This window comes from Amyelois transitella, chromosome 19 (genome assembly GCF_032362555.1).
Source record: "Amyelois transitella isolate CPQ chromosome 19, ilAmyTran1.1, whole genome shotgun sequence".
Taxonomy (NCBI): Eukaryota; Metazoa; Arthropoda; class Insecta; order Lepidoptera; family Pyralidae; genus Amyelois; species Amyelois transitella.
In genome coordinates this window covers 2,305,672-2,320,924 of record NC_083522.1, presented here as the reverse complement: position 1 = coordinate 2,320,924, position 15,253 = coordinate 2,305,672, and the positions used below count along the sequence as shown (strand labels likewise).

General features: G+C 34.7%; 1 protein-coding gene across 1 annotated transcript in view; it reads right to left on the bottom strand.

The window, feature by feature from the left end:
* LOC106137256 (hemicentin-2-like) overlaps positions 1–14,803 on the bottom strand; it is a 33,191-nt gene extending 18,388 nt beyond the window's left edge. The window contains exons 1-4 of the mRNA XM_013338057.2: positions 14,710–14,803; positions 13,896–14,047; positions 13,234–13,314; positions 6,469–6,552 (exon numbers count right to left, since the gene is read on the bottom strand). Of these exons, the coding sequence (XP_013193511.2) occupies positions 6,469–6,552; positions 13,234–13,314; positions 13,896–14,047; positions 14,710–14,803 (411 nt within the window). The remainder of the gene's footprint in view (positions 1–6,468; positions 6,553–13,233; positions 13,315–13,895; positions 14,048–14,709) is intronic.
* Positions 14,804–15,253: the final 450 nt, after the last annotated feature.

The window sequence follows — 15,253 nt, the reverse complement described above, 5'->3', positions numbered from 1 at the left end:
AACCCGTATTGAATCATGGTTACATATCCGATTGCCTAAATTAGCAGAATTCCTCACGTTGTTTTCCCTCACCGTAAGAGCTTCGGTTAGTAGTTAGTAGTATTTTTTATCAATATTACTTACAAGCAGATAAACCAGCTTAAAATAAAAAAAAAATAGGCGACCCATATACATTGTAAAATTTAATGTAATTTTCATGAATTTTATATTTAAATTTATTTTTGTAAATAAATTCTAAAATATCCTTTTTAAAAAAAACCTGTTCCAACATTTTACCTGATTTTCAAATAATGTTTCAGAGCCACATACATATAGGTAGTGCTTTCCGTAATGCGATTCGTGACTCGCATGCGATATAACATACAAAGTAGGCATACATTTTTAACAGAACCCTGCCTGTTGGAAATGTACCCGTAAGTTAATAGCCCGCTCCCGTGGGAATTTCGGGAAATCTGTTTTATGTTGTTGAAATTGATCTTAGAAAAGACAGAGCGTGTGAAAAGTACTACCTATCTTTTATCCTACATCCTTCTCCTTCCTCCTAACGTTAGTCACCATCACCAGTCTGGAGAGAAGCCCGGGGTATGCTTTTGACCGTGGATCCTGGATTGGGTAAGTCAGGTTTTTACACGAAGCGACACCCATCTGACATCCTCAACCTTTGCAAGAGAACCTTACCCGTACTGGATCTTGGTTAATGTACAATTTCTTCACGAAGTTTTCCCTTACCGTATTTGCCTAACATACATACATATGGTCACGTCTTTATCCCTTGCGGGGTAGACTATTGTATCTCAGACTATTTGATTGATTGATATTTGACTATATAATTGATATTCAAATAGTGACAGGTTGCTAGCCCATCGCCTTAAAAAGAATCCCAAGTGTGTAAGCCTATATCCCTTAGTCAATTTATTTGCCTAACACGCGAGCAAAACTTAGTGAACAACATCTAGTTTTGTCTACATTCACACAGAGTAAAATACTTTGTAGTATTTTTAAAACAGCGGTATCAAACCGCTTCCCTCAGGGCTTTAGGGTTACGCGTGTGGCATAATTTGACTGGCGAAATCTACATGTATACTTTATGAAAAAGAAAAAAAATCTTTTTAATCGACTTTATTAAGGAGGACACAGGAACAGCCACCTACAGATACTAGAACTTCATCAATCTGAGATGTTACATCTATTCTTTCATTGGTTTCACTGGTTTGATCAAGTTAATAAATTGATATTTTCTTTACTTTTCCAAACATAGACATAGATATTTTTTATTTCTCTTAATTGCCCGACTCGTTTTTGTAAATATTTAACTTACTTAATTTAAAGAATTTTTAAAACATTTCTGTTTAAAATTCACTTGGTTGTATTTTCAGTCAGGATGGTGTTATAAAAACCCTTGCCTAAGGTCTCTTGGGTTCGCATGCGGAATAATTTGGCTGGCGGTAGCATGAATATTTTAATCCGTATTGCGGAATCCAACATCTTGGCATGTCGCAATGGGGCGTAGGCCAAGTTATTACGAGATGTTTAGCTCGAATCGTCGCTTCAGCGAAATACAAGAACTTTGCAGGATTTTTTTTAAATCATTTTGCTAGATTTTTTTTCGGGTGTAAGTTTATTTGGCGTGTTTTTTAAATTTTTAACACAGTTTTACAATTTTCATAGTGTAAAGAAGATTTTACGGATTTTATGGCCGAATCATGGACATAATGTCCATGATTTTTCGTTTATACTTCTATATTTTTAGACTTATGAAACTGCATTAGGAGACTTATATTTTTATGAATATCATGTGCGTTCAAATTTAATAATATCTTTAGCGACCTCAAAAATATATTTTACTTTCCACATACTTTTCACATTAGGCAAAATATTAATCAAAATTTCAAATTTTCTTAACAACGCGTGTTCTCGACATAAACATTTCATGCGTATTCAGAAGGGCAAATTCAAATTCGTCAATAATATTGTCAATGCGTTTAGTCGATAAGAGCTCGAGAGTAAAATTGTAAAAACACTCATCGTATACATAATTCAGTAAGCTCTTTCGTTGCAAGGGCTTTTATCCGAAAGCATACATTTTAACGATATTCCGCTATCATCAGTTTTAATTTTGAGTCACTTCGAGCCATTTGCACCGGGCGAGGGAATTTATTGCTGAAAACTTGGTCGCGCGTTTAAATTTATGCTTTTCAACAAATTTTTCGAGTGGAAAAAGATTCGCGTTGACGAATTGTTCGACCAAGAATGAATAGTCCACGTGAAATCTAAAAAAACGGTAATTTTTCGATTTTGTGCCGTGAGGTTCCCGGCATATGTAGAATAGGAGCAATCCTAACTTTCCCATGGATGTCGCAAAAGGCGACTAAGGGATATATGCTTATAAACTCGAGATTCTTGTATTCGATGGGCTAGCAACCTGTCACTATTTGAATCTCAATTCCGTCGTTAAGCCATACAGCTGAACGTGGCCCTTCAGCCTTTTTAAAACCGGCTTTGTCTCCCCCGCAAGGGATATAGACATTATTATATGTATGTATTTTTGCGTAAAATAAAAAATAAGCGTAATATTCATCTATTTGAATTTTGTAGAACTACGCACTTTTAACATAGGTGCATAATTTCAGAGTATGTAGGTATGAGTAAAATTTATTAATTGATTAACATAAGTTACACGAGGACGGAAAGGTAACTTTAAAACAAAATCTCATTTTTTAGTATCAATATCGATATTCATAATGTATGGCTTGATTCATGTCCTTGTCTCTTACGATTCCACGGTTAAACGGCTGCTGAACCGATTTTTTTTAATATGATATAGTTAAATATAGTTAATTTTCAGAGGCTAGGTACTATCTTATTTTATTTGAAAGTCCCTTTTCTCCCATTCCTGTAAATGGGAGAAAAGGGACTTTCAAATAAAATCGACCGGAACTACGGAAAAGAGTTAGTAATAAATATATATTTTTTACTATTTTTGTATTTTCGCTTGCTCTGCGAAAAAAACGAAAATATCCTATGACAAGTTAGCGAACTCACCTCTGACTAGGGCTCCTGTAATCCGGGATAATCCCGCAACTCCTAGAGTTCTCCGGGACTCTTCGACTCGACAAATAAAGGACACATCATTATACTTTAAACCTAACTAGGTATATTAATCTATTGTTTTTAATGAGTAAACGACACTTTATTCTCATATTATTCAACAATGCACGAAATAAGAAAACAGCATAAAATAAAAATATCAATTTGCAATGTGTTTAAAAGATTATGCCGGGATAAAATAAAATAAATATCTACCTATGTACGTACCTTGGTAAATCAAACTAAAACTTAAAACTTAAAAAATCGTGAGTAATTCTAATTCATGTCAAACATTGTGAAAATTATCAAATGAATATCACTATTTTTCTTTAATTAAATATTAACTTTTTTTCTAAGCGGCCAGTGCGCATACAATTTTAAACATAATGTGATGAGCAGTAACAGTGATAAAACAGGTAACGCAATGACTTATGAAAAAATACAGTCGATTTGAGAATCTCCCCCATCTTTGAATTCGGTTAAAAATAGAAGATCGTGTTTATATCTAGTAATACTTTCGAAGCGGAAAATACGTAGGATAACTTTACTTAGCCATTTATTTGTAGCAAAGTATATCAATTTACTTCAGCTTAGTCGGCAAAGTTATCAGCTCATTTAGGTGACTCAAAGTAGGAAATAACTTAGGATCATTCAGGGAAATTAATTGCAAATAACTACTACTTTATGATCTAATAAAAGACTCACTCTTATAAGTCAAAAGATAATTCGGTTTCGGCGGAATTCGATTCCTAATTGTGTTTAGATCTAAGAATGTCAGGAAAAAGAGATTGTATCAACTGAGTGATGGAATCGATACCAATTTTCTATATTAATATTTTTATAGGAAAATAGTGAAGTTGATATGTGAGCAACATACACTTTTATGTTGATTGGATCGTCGCAGATACATATTTAAACATACATACATACATATGGTCACGTCTATATCCCTTGCGGGGTAGACAGAGCCAACAGCCTTCAAAAGACTGAATGGCCACGTTCAGCTATTCGGCTTAACGATAGAATTGAGATTCAACTAGTGACAGGTTGCTAGCCCATCGCCTAAAAAAGAATCCCAAGTTTGTAAGCCTATCCCTTAGTCGCCTTTTACGACATCCATGGGAAAGATATGGAGTGGTCCTATTCTTTTTTGTATTGGTGCCGGGAGCCACACGGCACTACACACATATTTAAAAACCACACGACACACATATTTAAAAACTCTTCCATTACTGAATGACTGACTGAAACACGGGCAGATCCGTGGGTCCTTTTATGTACATATTTCCTTTATAACGGATAGCCTATCCCTATATTAATATAAGGGATAGGCTTACAAACTTGGGATTCTTTTCTAGGCGATGGGTTAGCAATCTGTCACTATTTGAATCTTAATTCTATCATTAAGCCAAATAGCTGAACGTGGCCATTCAGTCTTTTCAAGACTCTGTCTATCCCGCAAGGGATATAGACGTGACCATATGTCTATGTCTGTCTATGTCTTCCTTTATAACAATATCAACATGACCATTGCTTTGTTTCCACAATGTAAAAAAATAAACACATACTTAACAGACGTAACATATCTCACGGGGTAGACATAGTCAATTGTCAAAGTTGACCTCTATAGCTAAATTCAGGAACAGTAACGGCGGACCGTGGGCTCCGAAACACTTCTGTGGAAGGTAAAACCGGGAATACACAGATGAGAGATTTGCTAACCGATCGCTAAAAAAAAGTTATTTTAAGCCTTTCTCTTAACGTAATTAGACAATCTATGGAGGAATAAAAGAAACTGGAACACAATTAAATTTCTTTGCTTTCAAGCCAGCAAGGAAGCCTGCACTAGATGCATGTATTTTGCAGAATACATGTGCAAAGTGCACATGCATGTGCACTTTGCACATGTATACATACATATGGTCACGTCTATACATGGACGTTGGCTCTTTGCAGGGCAGACAGAGCCAACAGTCTTGAAAAGACTGAATGGCCACGTTCAGCTATTTGGCTTAACGATAGAATTGAGATTCAACTAGTGACAGGTTGCTGACCCTTCGCCTAAAAAAGGATCCCAAGTTTGTAATCCTATCCCTTAGTCGCCTTTTACGACATCCATGGAAAAGTGATGGAGTGGTCCTATTCTTTTTTGTATTGGTGCCTGGAACCACACGGCACTTTGCACATGCATTCTGCAAAATACATACATTCGCACCACCAACTTAAAGTTTTTCTCTTTGTTTAGCTAGAAAACTGGTAGAGAATGCCTGACGGCATTAAGGCCGTCCTTCGTACATTTTTTTGTGCCATAATGTTTTTATTAATAAATAAATAAATGCAAATATACTTTTGCCAAAAAATAACATAGTAACTAAGAAACTATAATATCATAATAAAATACTTTATTATATAGACATAAGTTGACGCTTATGACCTTACATCATAGAACGAGGAAAATCATGGGGAAACGTAAATATTATACGAAAAACTGTCCAACTGTCACTGTTTATCCGTTATGATTGACATACTATTACTCTGCTAGATATATATTATGATGAAATGTATGATTTATGATCGATGCGATGATAAAGCTACCGTGGTCAGAGTTACACAATGGGTAAGGCTGCCCACGCGCGAATATTTGGGATTTCGTGACAGATATTAACTTGTCCATCAAATAAGGACAAAAAGGTTAAAAGATGTATAGGATTTCAGAAAAGATGTACTCGTATATTGTTCGCTATTGAATGTTAATAATGTAAATTTCACCTGATGGTTTAGTGTTTATTTAAAGAAAAAATTTTTTTGCCTCAATAAATATGAGTTATACAAATAACATAAAATTATACTTTACGGAGAAGTCATTAATGTTTAGAGTCCCCTTAACGAGCTTATAATTACTCGTATTTAATCAATTAAGAACAAAAAAATATTTATTTTTTGATCAAACAGTAATTTTTAGGGTACCACAATTATAATATTTAATAGTCTATTTTATATGTTCATAATTATTGTAAACTAAAGGCCGCCCGCGACTTCGTCCGCATGGAAACCCTATCAATCCCGAAGGAACTCTGGGATAAAAAGTAGCGTATGTATTATTCTGGGTCTTTAGCTACCCACATACAAAATATACAAAATTTCATCGTAATCGGTTCAGTAGTATTTGCGTGAAAGTGAAACATACATACTGACATCCTAACATACTCACAAACTTTGGCATTTAAAATATTAGTAGGATTTATTTTCTTAGATACCTTTTGTTTTAAAATTTGGAAATGTAGGTTGGGTACGTCGCCGTCCGTATGTTAACATTTTTTAGAAGTGATTATATTATTTTTATTCTTCAACTCAGTAATCCTTTAAAAGTAAACCACTAACCTGACATTCATAGGTGCCGTTGTCTCGTTTCTGGACGAATTTGATCTGTAAAGTCCAGTCTTCTGACCCTTCTCCGTGAAGAACCTGTAAATAAGACAATTTTTTATTATATTAGATTTGATACCGACACATGAATATTTATTCTTTGTTCTTTAAGTCTCTCACTTAAAGGGTGCAAAAAATAGTACCTATCAAATAACAAATCTAACGATTATTTAAAGTTTGAAGCATCTAAAATATAAAAAAAGATTCACAGACCATGGAACTCCAATTTTGTTTCCCAATAATCCCACGAGAGTGAGGTTCGCGATAACGTACCATTTCAACTAAATTGATCCCAAAATGTGGCCACAGACCATACTGCAATTATGCACCGTGCATCTGTGCGCATAGACCAACTATACATTCGGATAATCCGACTATGAATCCAACCGTGCGGTTTTCAGTAAGTGTAGGAAAATAGGACTATTTAATTTGTTCTCGTATCTACCAACAAAGTATAATATCAAAAATTTGCGATTGACAAGAAAAGTTTTCTTGTTCAAAGAAGCAGAAATTCAAATCTGAATAAAAATATTTTCTTAGTAACGTCACAAATTTTGTTGTCGGAACGTGTAAAGGTGTTAATAATTGGATCTACATCCCTTACTTTAATCATTTTGGAATATTACCTTTCGAATGAAGCCGTAAGGCACTTTATTATACCAGAAACAATTAATTGGTTAGATATAAGTAAACTATGCGCAATATCACGAAATTGCTGTGTTTTGTTTCCTCATTCTAGTTATTCAGAATTATAAATAGTGTGTGTCTTATTTTTTATAGTCTAAACTTTGTTAATGTGTAAATGTTGTACTACATTGTGATTTCTTAATTTGTCAATAATGTTATATTCTATTCCTATATATATTCTGTGGTGTGGTCTATTAACTCTATACTCTATGGTTTAGTTCATTAATCTGTGGTTGCTAATTTCCAGCAATTCAACGAATTATCGTATTGAGCCGAAAATGAATTGAAATGTGGATTGTTACATGAAAATGAAAAAATGAAAATGAAAATATTTTTTATTAGTTTAACAAAGTGGTACAGTATAAACAAGTATTTGTGACCTTCTATTAAGTGAGAAACACCTGTATCAGAAAGCCACGCTCTTCCTTAACAATGGTATTACAGTACCTAAAAACTTAATTCTAGTTACAAATGTGTAATGTGGATTATAACAAATGAATGAAAGTATGTGCATGACTCATTGTGAATTTTTTTTTTTTTTTTTTTTTTTTTAATTATTCACTTATCTATGCTACTGTATATATATATATATATATATATATAAGCCCAGTAAGGTTTTAGTTTAGTTTAGTTTTCATCATAATTTATAGATTTTAGCCAAATACTCAACTGTTTATTGCAATTATATTTAGTTAGTAAGTAGATATCAATTTTTTTATTAACTTTATTGTACAAATGTGCTGCTTGAGTTTTAAATTGTCGTCTAGCTAAAGTTGTCCTAACCACTGGTTTATCTATAATTGCTATTTTCCTGCGTTTTGATAAATAGGAAGTATTTGGTTTTAGGGTTTTATGCAGTTTCAAAATGGTATTAAGGACATAAAGCTTTCTTACTGTTAACAGATCACAATCCAGGTAAAGATTATTAGTAGGGTAGGTCCGTGGTTTAAAGTACGCAACTTTAAGAAGAGCTCTCTGAGATCTCTCTACTTCTAAAAATTTTATTTTAGTGGCAGCTCCCCAGATGGGTATGCAGTAGGATAATATAGATTGCACTAGAGTTATATAGATTGAGTTTATTAAGAATTTAGAAGCAACATATCTCAATTTCATAAATATCCAGATTAGTTTTCGTATTCTGTTACTTATCATTTCAAGATGTGAATGCCAAGATAAATGTTGATCTAAGCAAATTCCAAGGTATTTAATACAAGCTGTTTTCTCAATAATAGGACATGAACAAGAATTTTCTGAATAGCGACAGTTGTACTCATGTATGTTTAAACAAAATTCAGGAGGTGGTTGAGTAGATTTATTAATAGTATGGCATATATACTTAGTTTTAAGAGAGTTGAGTGTGAGTAAGTTCTGCTTTAGCCATAAATCTACACGAGTGAGGCCCCTCTGTGTATTAAAACGAATGGACTCCCATGTGCTGCCTGTAAAGATAATGGCTGTATCGTCAGCATAAGAAAATATTTTAGCATTTACTAATTGTACATTAAGCAATTCGTTAATGTAGATTAAAAAGAGAGTCGGCCCAAGTACACTTCCTTGGGGGACACCAAAGTTAATATTAGAGTATTCACTTCTATGCAATCCTACTTTTACACACTGTTTACGATTACTTAAATAATCCCTAAATAAAGCCAAAGGTTCACCTCTGATGCCGATTTGTTCCAGTTTTTGTACAAGAATGGGGACAGAGACAGTGTCAAAAGCCTTCTTTAAATCTAAGGACACAGTTAAGCATTTATTTCCCTTGTCTAATTCATCCACTATTACAGTTGTCAAGGCTGTTATGGCATCTTCAGTTGATAGATTCGTCGGTTGTTTATAACTTTCTCTATAATTTTGGAAAACACAGTTAAAACTGATATCGGTCTGTAATTGCCTACATCGTCTCTGTCTCCACTCTTGAATACCGGTGTTACTACGGCCTTTTTGAAAGAATCAGGAAATACACTTAGGTTGAAACAAAGATTAATCAAGTGGGTCAAGACAGATACTATTTCATCTTTAGCGATTTTCAGAAAAGCGGTAGGAATATCATCCCATCCGGAAGCACTCGAGTTTTTAAGACTCATGAGGATTTTTTCAACCTCCTCCGCGTCTGTGTCTAATAATACAAAAGAAGTAGACTGAGTAGATAAAGGTGCCGAATATTCGTTACTTGCACCATATGGGGGTGTAGAAAGTTTAATTCTGTCAGCTAGATCCTTACCAATACCAGAAAAATATGAATTTATTAAATTAGTTGATTCATTAGGTGATTGTTTTAAATTTAGTAAACGTGAATTATCCGTGTTATTTTGTTTGTGATTTGTTATTTTTGTGATTGTTTTCCATAGACTTTTAGGGTTTTTAGAAGAATTTTCAAGTAGGTTTCGTTCATAGGACCTCTTAAGTTTTTTTATGAGTGCATTACAGAAATTGCGATAGCGTCTGTATGTGATTTTTAGTATTTCATCATTCGGGTTTTTTCGTAATTTTATTTGCATCTTGTTCCTATTGCGTATACAGCGTAGAATGCCAGGAGTGATCCAGGGTTTAATAGTACGTTTACTATGAGGGATAAATTTAGTCTTAGTATTTTCTAGCAGAGATTCAGAAACAATTTTTGTAAGTTGGTCTAATAGGATATTTGGATTATTACATAAAAGTAGCTGGGAAAGATTTTTTGTTTTAAGACTCAGAAGCGCATCATTATAGTTAGTCACTGATTTAGAAATGGGTGCAGGTTTACTAGATTTCAGGTTTGATAAAATCAAAACAGTCATTGCATGGTCAGTTATAGACGTGTTTAAAATAGCGATTTGTGCTGTAATACTATTTTTATTTAATTTTAACATGAAGTGGTCTAGGCAACCGTCGACTCTAGTGGATTGTTTATGCCCCGGTAAGATCCCAAAAGCTGCTAAATTATTAAGGTAACCATGTCTATTTTTCCTATCAGATGCTGTTTCATTTTCCTTTATTATTAGGTTAATGTTTATATCGCCTGTTACAGTAATGTTCTGGTGGCTTTTAATTGTATCTAAATGTGAGCTAAGTGATGTAAGAAATGATAAAGCATTTCTAACTGATGGAGATCTATAAATACCGATAACTTTTTGATTTTTTAAATCTATTTGAAGACATGACGCGTCTTGCAGCTTTATTTCTTTTACATCAGCTATAAGTCCCTTTTTAATATAGGCAACGACACCATCATTTTGGTTAATATAAGCTGTAGAGAAATAACCATTATAACCATCAAGAACAGGAATTGGTTTGTCACGTTGAAGTCTGCATTCTGTAAGTATGATTATGTCGACCCTGAACTTAAGAGATGTTAGGCTGATAATAAGGTCATCCATGTTACTGTATACGCTCCTGATATTTTGACTTATAATTTTAAGATCATTTCTTTTGATTTGGATTTTGTATTGTAGTTCTTCAATGTTACATTTGACAACAGATGCAATTTCAAATTTGTCTAACTCTGTTATAGTGTATAAATGATTATCCATGATTAAGTTTTTCTAAATTTTGTGCGTTCTTAAAACAGATTAGTGTAAATTTTTGAGATTTTATAGAATTTGTTGAGTGTGAAATCGAATTTGGGCATAACATTTTAATAGATAACAAAGAGTTTACTGAATATATGAGATACATTTGTATGGGCTGATGAATGAAAGTGATATAAATGTATGTTTGTGTTTTACAATTTAAATGACACAACACAGAGTAGTACAGTAAGTAGTAAAAAACACAAAATAGTCATGACGCGTTCAAAAGTTCAGTAAATTGTGCTTCCGATTTGATGGTAATAATCGGTGAATTTTCATTTCTCCTGACATAAACTTTGCCGTATGCCGTCCAACTAAATTTGTAATTCTTACTTTTAACAAGATCGCGGGCTAGAAAGTATAGACGTGCACCTTTACTAGTGAGATTTTCTGAAATAAAGATAGGAACGTCCTCATCTCTTCGGAACCCTAAGTGCTTGGCGGTGAGTTTCGTTCTGTTTTTAATATTGAAATTTTTTGTCATTTTCATTAGGTCAGCTTTAATAAATGTTGACGAAGTTTCGACCACAATAGGGGTATTTTTCGTTCCCTCCTTTCTCCCGCGAACTCTGTATATATCAGTTATATCTTTCTTCGACACTTCGCAACCCACTGTTTTAGATAAGTTAATAACCATGTCAACCAAATCTTCTTTGGATTCGTTTTCTTTTCGAGGAACGTTTTTAATCTCGAAATTTTGTTTTCTATTAAACATCTGTAAATCCTCAATTTTATTTTCAAGCAAGGTAATATATTCACGGTCTTCCTTTCGCTGGAGCTCCAGTGTCTCAATTTTGTTCTTCATCTCCCTGTTTTGCTCAGCAAGCACAGAAATTGATTCCCTGATTTCCTGACTAGTGGCATGTACATCATTAATCTTAGCTAGGATTTGAGAATTTTTTGTGTCAAAAAGAGATGCCATAGATTTCATCATTTCATCCTTAAAAGTTTTAAGTTCACAAGTGGTAATATAGTCGTCCATCCTTGCTCTTTTTATTCGGCTTACAACAAAATTTGTAGGAGTTACACTTAGATCAGGTTCAGAGGGTGATTTTTCTAAAGTGGTGTTCATCATTGCGGCAAGTAATAGATATGTCAGTTGGTTTTTCTATTTATCCGCTTTATAATTAGGAAACAAATATACACAGTGTAGCTGTTAATAAAATTTAACTATATGATTTTTTGTTGTTAATCGCAGCAAGCAAACTGTATCACACCTAGTCGTAGACGGTGCGTAGCACGGCGCCCGTAAAGACGTGTATCAAAGTATAATTGTTAAAATATGTTGTGTGTTAAGACCGTTATACGCGTTCGTAGCCCATGCAGGCTCGGATGGAGTCGCCGCTCGTAGCACTTCGTAGTAATGCGTAGAATCTTCGTAGCACTTCCGATGTTATTTGTAGGCGCTGACGTAGAAGACCGAGTTCACACGAAGATTGCCATTAGAAGGAGACGAAAAATGGCGACTGTTTTTTTTCGCGGAGGTGAGGAGTGACCCCGCGCTCGCTTCTCCGTTCCGCAGCTCGCACGGCTACTTCGACGTAATGGAATATATTTAATTCGTATTATGTCCATTCAAGGGATAATCACACATAAGTCAATGCACTTGTATCACTAGCTGCTTGCACTTTTTTCACAAAATTGTTATGATTTTATAATAAAGTGTGTACACGACTGCTCGCAATCAGTTCAACGGACGAAGAGGAACTTAACTTTATGGTATTATAGTAGCAACGCTCATTTGTTAATTTTATGTCACAGTGAATTGTCCATTACTGCATACCTGAAATAGGTAGTGAAATAGTTTTCAAATTCAAGATTTTTAAAATTTTTCTTCCTCCAACTCTATCTTTTTCTCATTATGTCTTTTATCAAGACATGCTAGTTTTCGTCAAGGTCCTGGGTCTACTTTCCGTCATTTCTTTCTTCACTTTGTCTAGTGTTTGGCATCCTCAGTTTTAAGACAATTGGCTTGCATTTCTTTTATAGCGACGACAAGGCAGAATTTGTTCATTCCGTCTGTTCTACATGTGCTAAGTAGAGGGCGCATGGCCTGCCATTTCTTCAACAACTAATTGTTAATAACTATTTTTTGACGGCCTCTGTGGCGCAGCGGTAGTACGCTTGTCTGTGACACCGGAGGTCCCGGGTTCGAATCCCGGCCAGGGATGATAAGAAAAGAACTTTTTCTGATTGGCCTGAGTATTGGATGTTTATCTTTACATACATACATACATACATATGGTCACGTCTATATCCCTTGCGGGGTAGACAGAGCCAACAGTCTAGAAAAGACTGAATGGTCACTGTATAAATATGTTTATCTATATAAGTATTTATTATAATATAGTATCGTTGAGTTAGTATCTCTTTACACAAGTCTCGAACTTACTTCGAGGCTAACTCAATCTGTGTAATTTGTCCTGTATATATTTATATATTTATTATTTATGAATTTGCAGTTGGGTATCTATTATCTTACCTGAAATCTCTCATCATTGGTGTATGTGAACTTCCCTGAGCTAAGTATGTGCCAGTCCCTTTTTCTGATCCACGAGACTTGCTGTAAGATAAATCAAAATATAAAAATTAAAATCTAGTGGTACATATTGTAAAAAATTAAAATTTTGTTAAAATTATTGATAACTCACTTATTAAAAAAACCTTACTTATAAAATAAACATGTACAGAAAATATTAATCCGCGTTAGAAATTTAATTCAGGACCTATAGAGTCTACTTACGCCGTGGGATTTCCATTGCCTTCAGCGACAAAGAAGCACAATCATCTAGTGCAGATTTTATCGTGATTAAATATAGTGTTAGACTGGAGTCGCTTCGTGTGAAAACCTGACTCATCCAATGTATTATCTTCAGGAAAAAAAGAAAAGGACCACTCTATCTCTTTCCCATGGAAGTCGTAAAAGGCGACTAAGGGATAGGCTTACAAACTTGGGATTCTTTTTTAGGCGATGGACTAGCAACCTGTCACTATTTGAATCTCAATTCAATCATTAAGCCACATAGCTGAACGCGGCCATTCAGTTTTTTCAAGACTGTTGGCTCTGTCTACCCCGCAAGGGATATAGACGTGACCATATGTATGTATGTATATATGTAAGAAGAAGAAGAAAGATATACTTACGCCTCTTTCGCTCAAATGCCCTACAAGGCAGTGTAGGTAGGCCGTACCACCTAACTGAGCGGTTATGTTGCTGACTGAGTTATTGGCGGTCACATCAGCAGAAGGTTGGATTCCGCTGCGCCAGCCTCGAGCCCGGGAGGTGCCGTGATGACCTGGAAGTTAAAATAAATAATAAATAATTCCTTTATTTCTATACCAACTTAGATCAAACATATTTGTGACCGGCATCTCCTTTTAATGAAGCGAAGGAAATATGCAGAGATCGTGGCAAGTGGAAAGAGGTAGTCTCTGCCTACCCCTCCGGGAAAGAGGCGTGATTTTATGTATGTATGTATCTCCTTTTAAGTAAGGAATTACCTGTGTTAGGAGATCCCGCTCTTCAATAACAACAAGTATTTAAGTTTATGTAGTACATCGTTAAAGCTAAATTATTATTAATGTACATACAGATGTCTACATCCTATACGGGGTAGGCGTAGTCTTCTAGTCTGAAAGGTAAACATGTCACTATTGTTGTCAACTGTCAGGTTATGAGTGAGTTAACGACACTTTTATAATGATGTCCATCTACATATATGTATAAGGTTACACACGGATCTAAGATATTGCCACTTGTCAGGTTCATCGTGTATTTTTAAACCTTGACCAATGTCAAGGTAAATATGATTATGCCAATGCATAATCATCGTTTTGTTGAACGATGGAGCCTTAATATTAAAAAGTTAAGTGAAGCGACACTTACGACATCTACAGATCCAGTTGCGTTATTGTTGATATCAAAATGTTGGTAACAGTAAAATTTATTAAAACTCACGTATATCCCCCGTGGAGGATGTGTAAAGGGGCAGCATGCAGAAGACGGTGACTGCAAGTGGTATGCCCACCCCGCCAGCCAGCCGCCATCTCATCTGTGGACAAATAGGCATACATTGTTATAACATTTAATCATTTATGAAGCAAACAGCACGTTTTTATTACTGACGAGGTATACGGAGACAATAAATACTCTTAAAAGAGTCAAAGACCACGTACAGAGCCCATCGCTTAAGATAAGAATAATAATATAATAAATATAAATATATAAATATATATGGGACAAATTACACTGATTGAGTTAGCCTCGAAGTAAGTTCGAAACTTGTGTTACGAGATACTAACTCAACGATACTATATTTTATAATAAATACTTATATAGATAAACATCCAAGACCCAGGGCAATCAGAAAAAGTTCTTTTCTCATCATGCCCTGGCCGGGATTCGAACCCGGGACCTCCGGTGTCACAGACAAGCGTACTACCGCTGCGCCACAGAGGCCGACAAATATAATAATCTGACCTAATATTATAAAGCTGAAGAG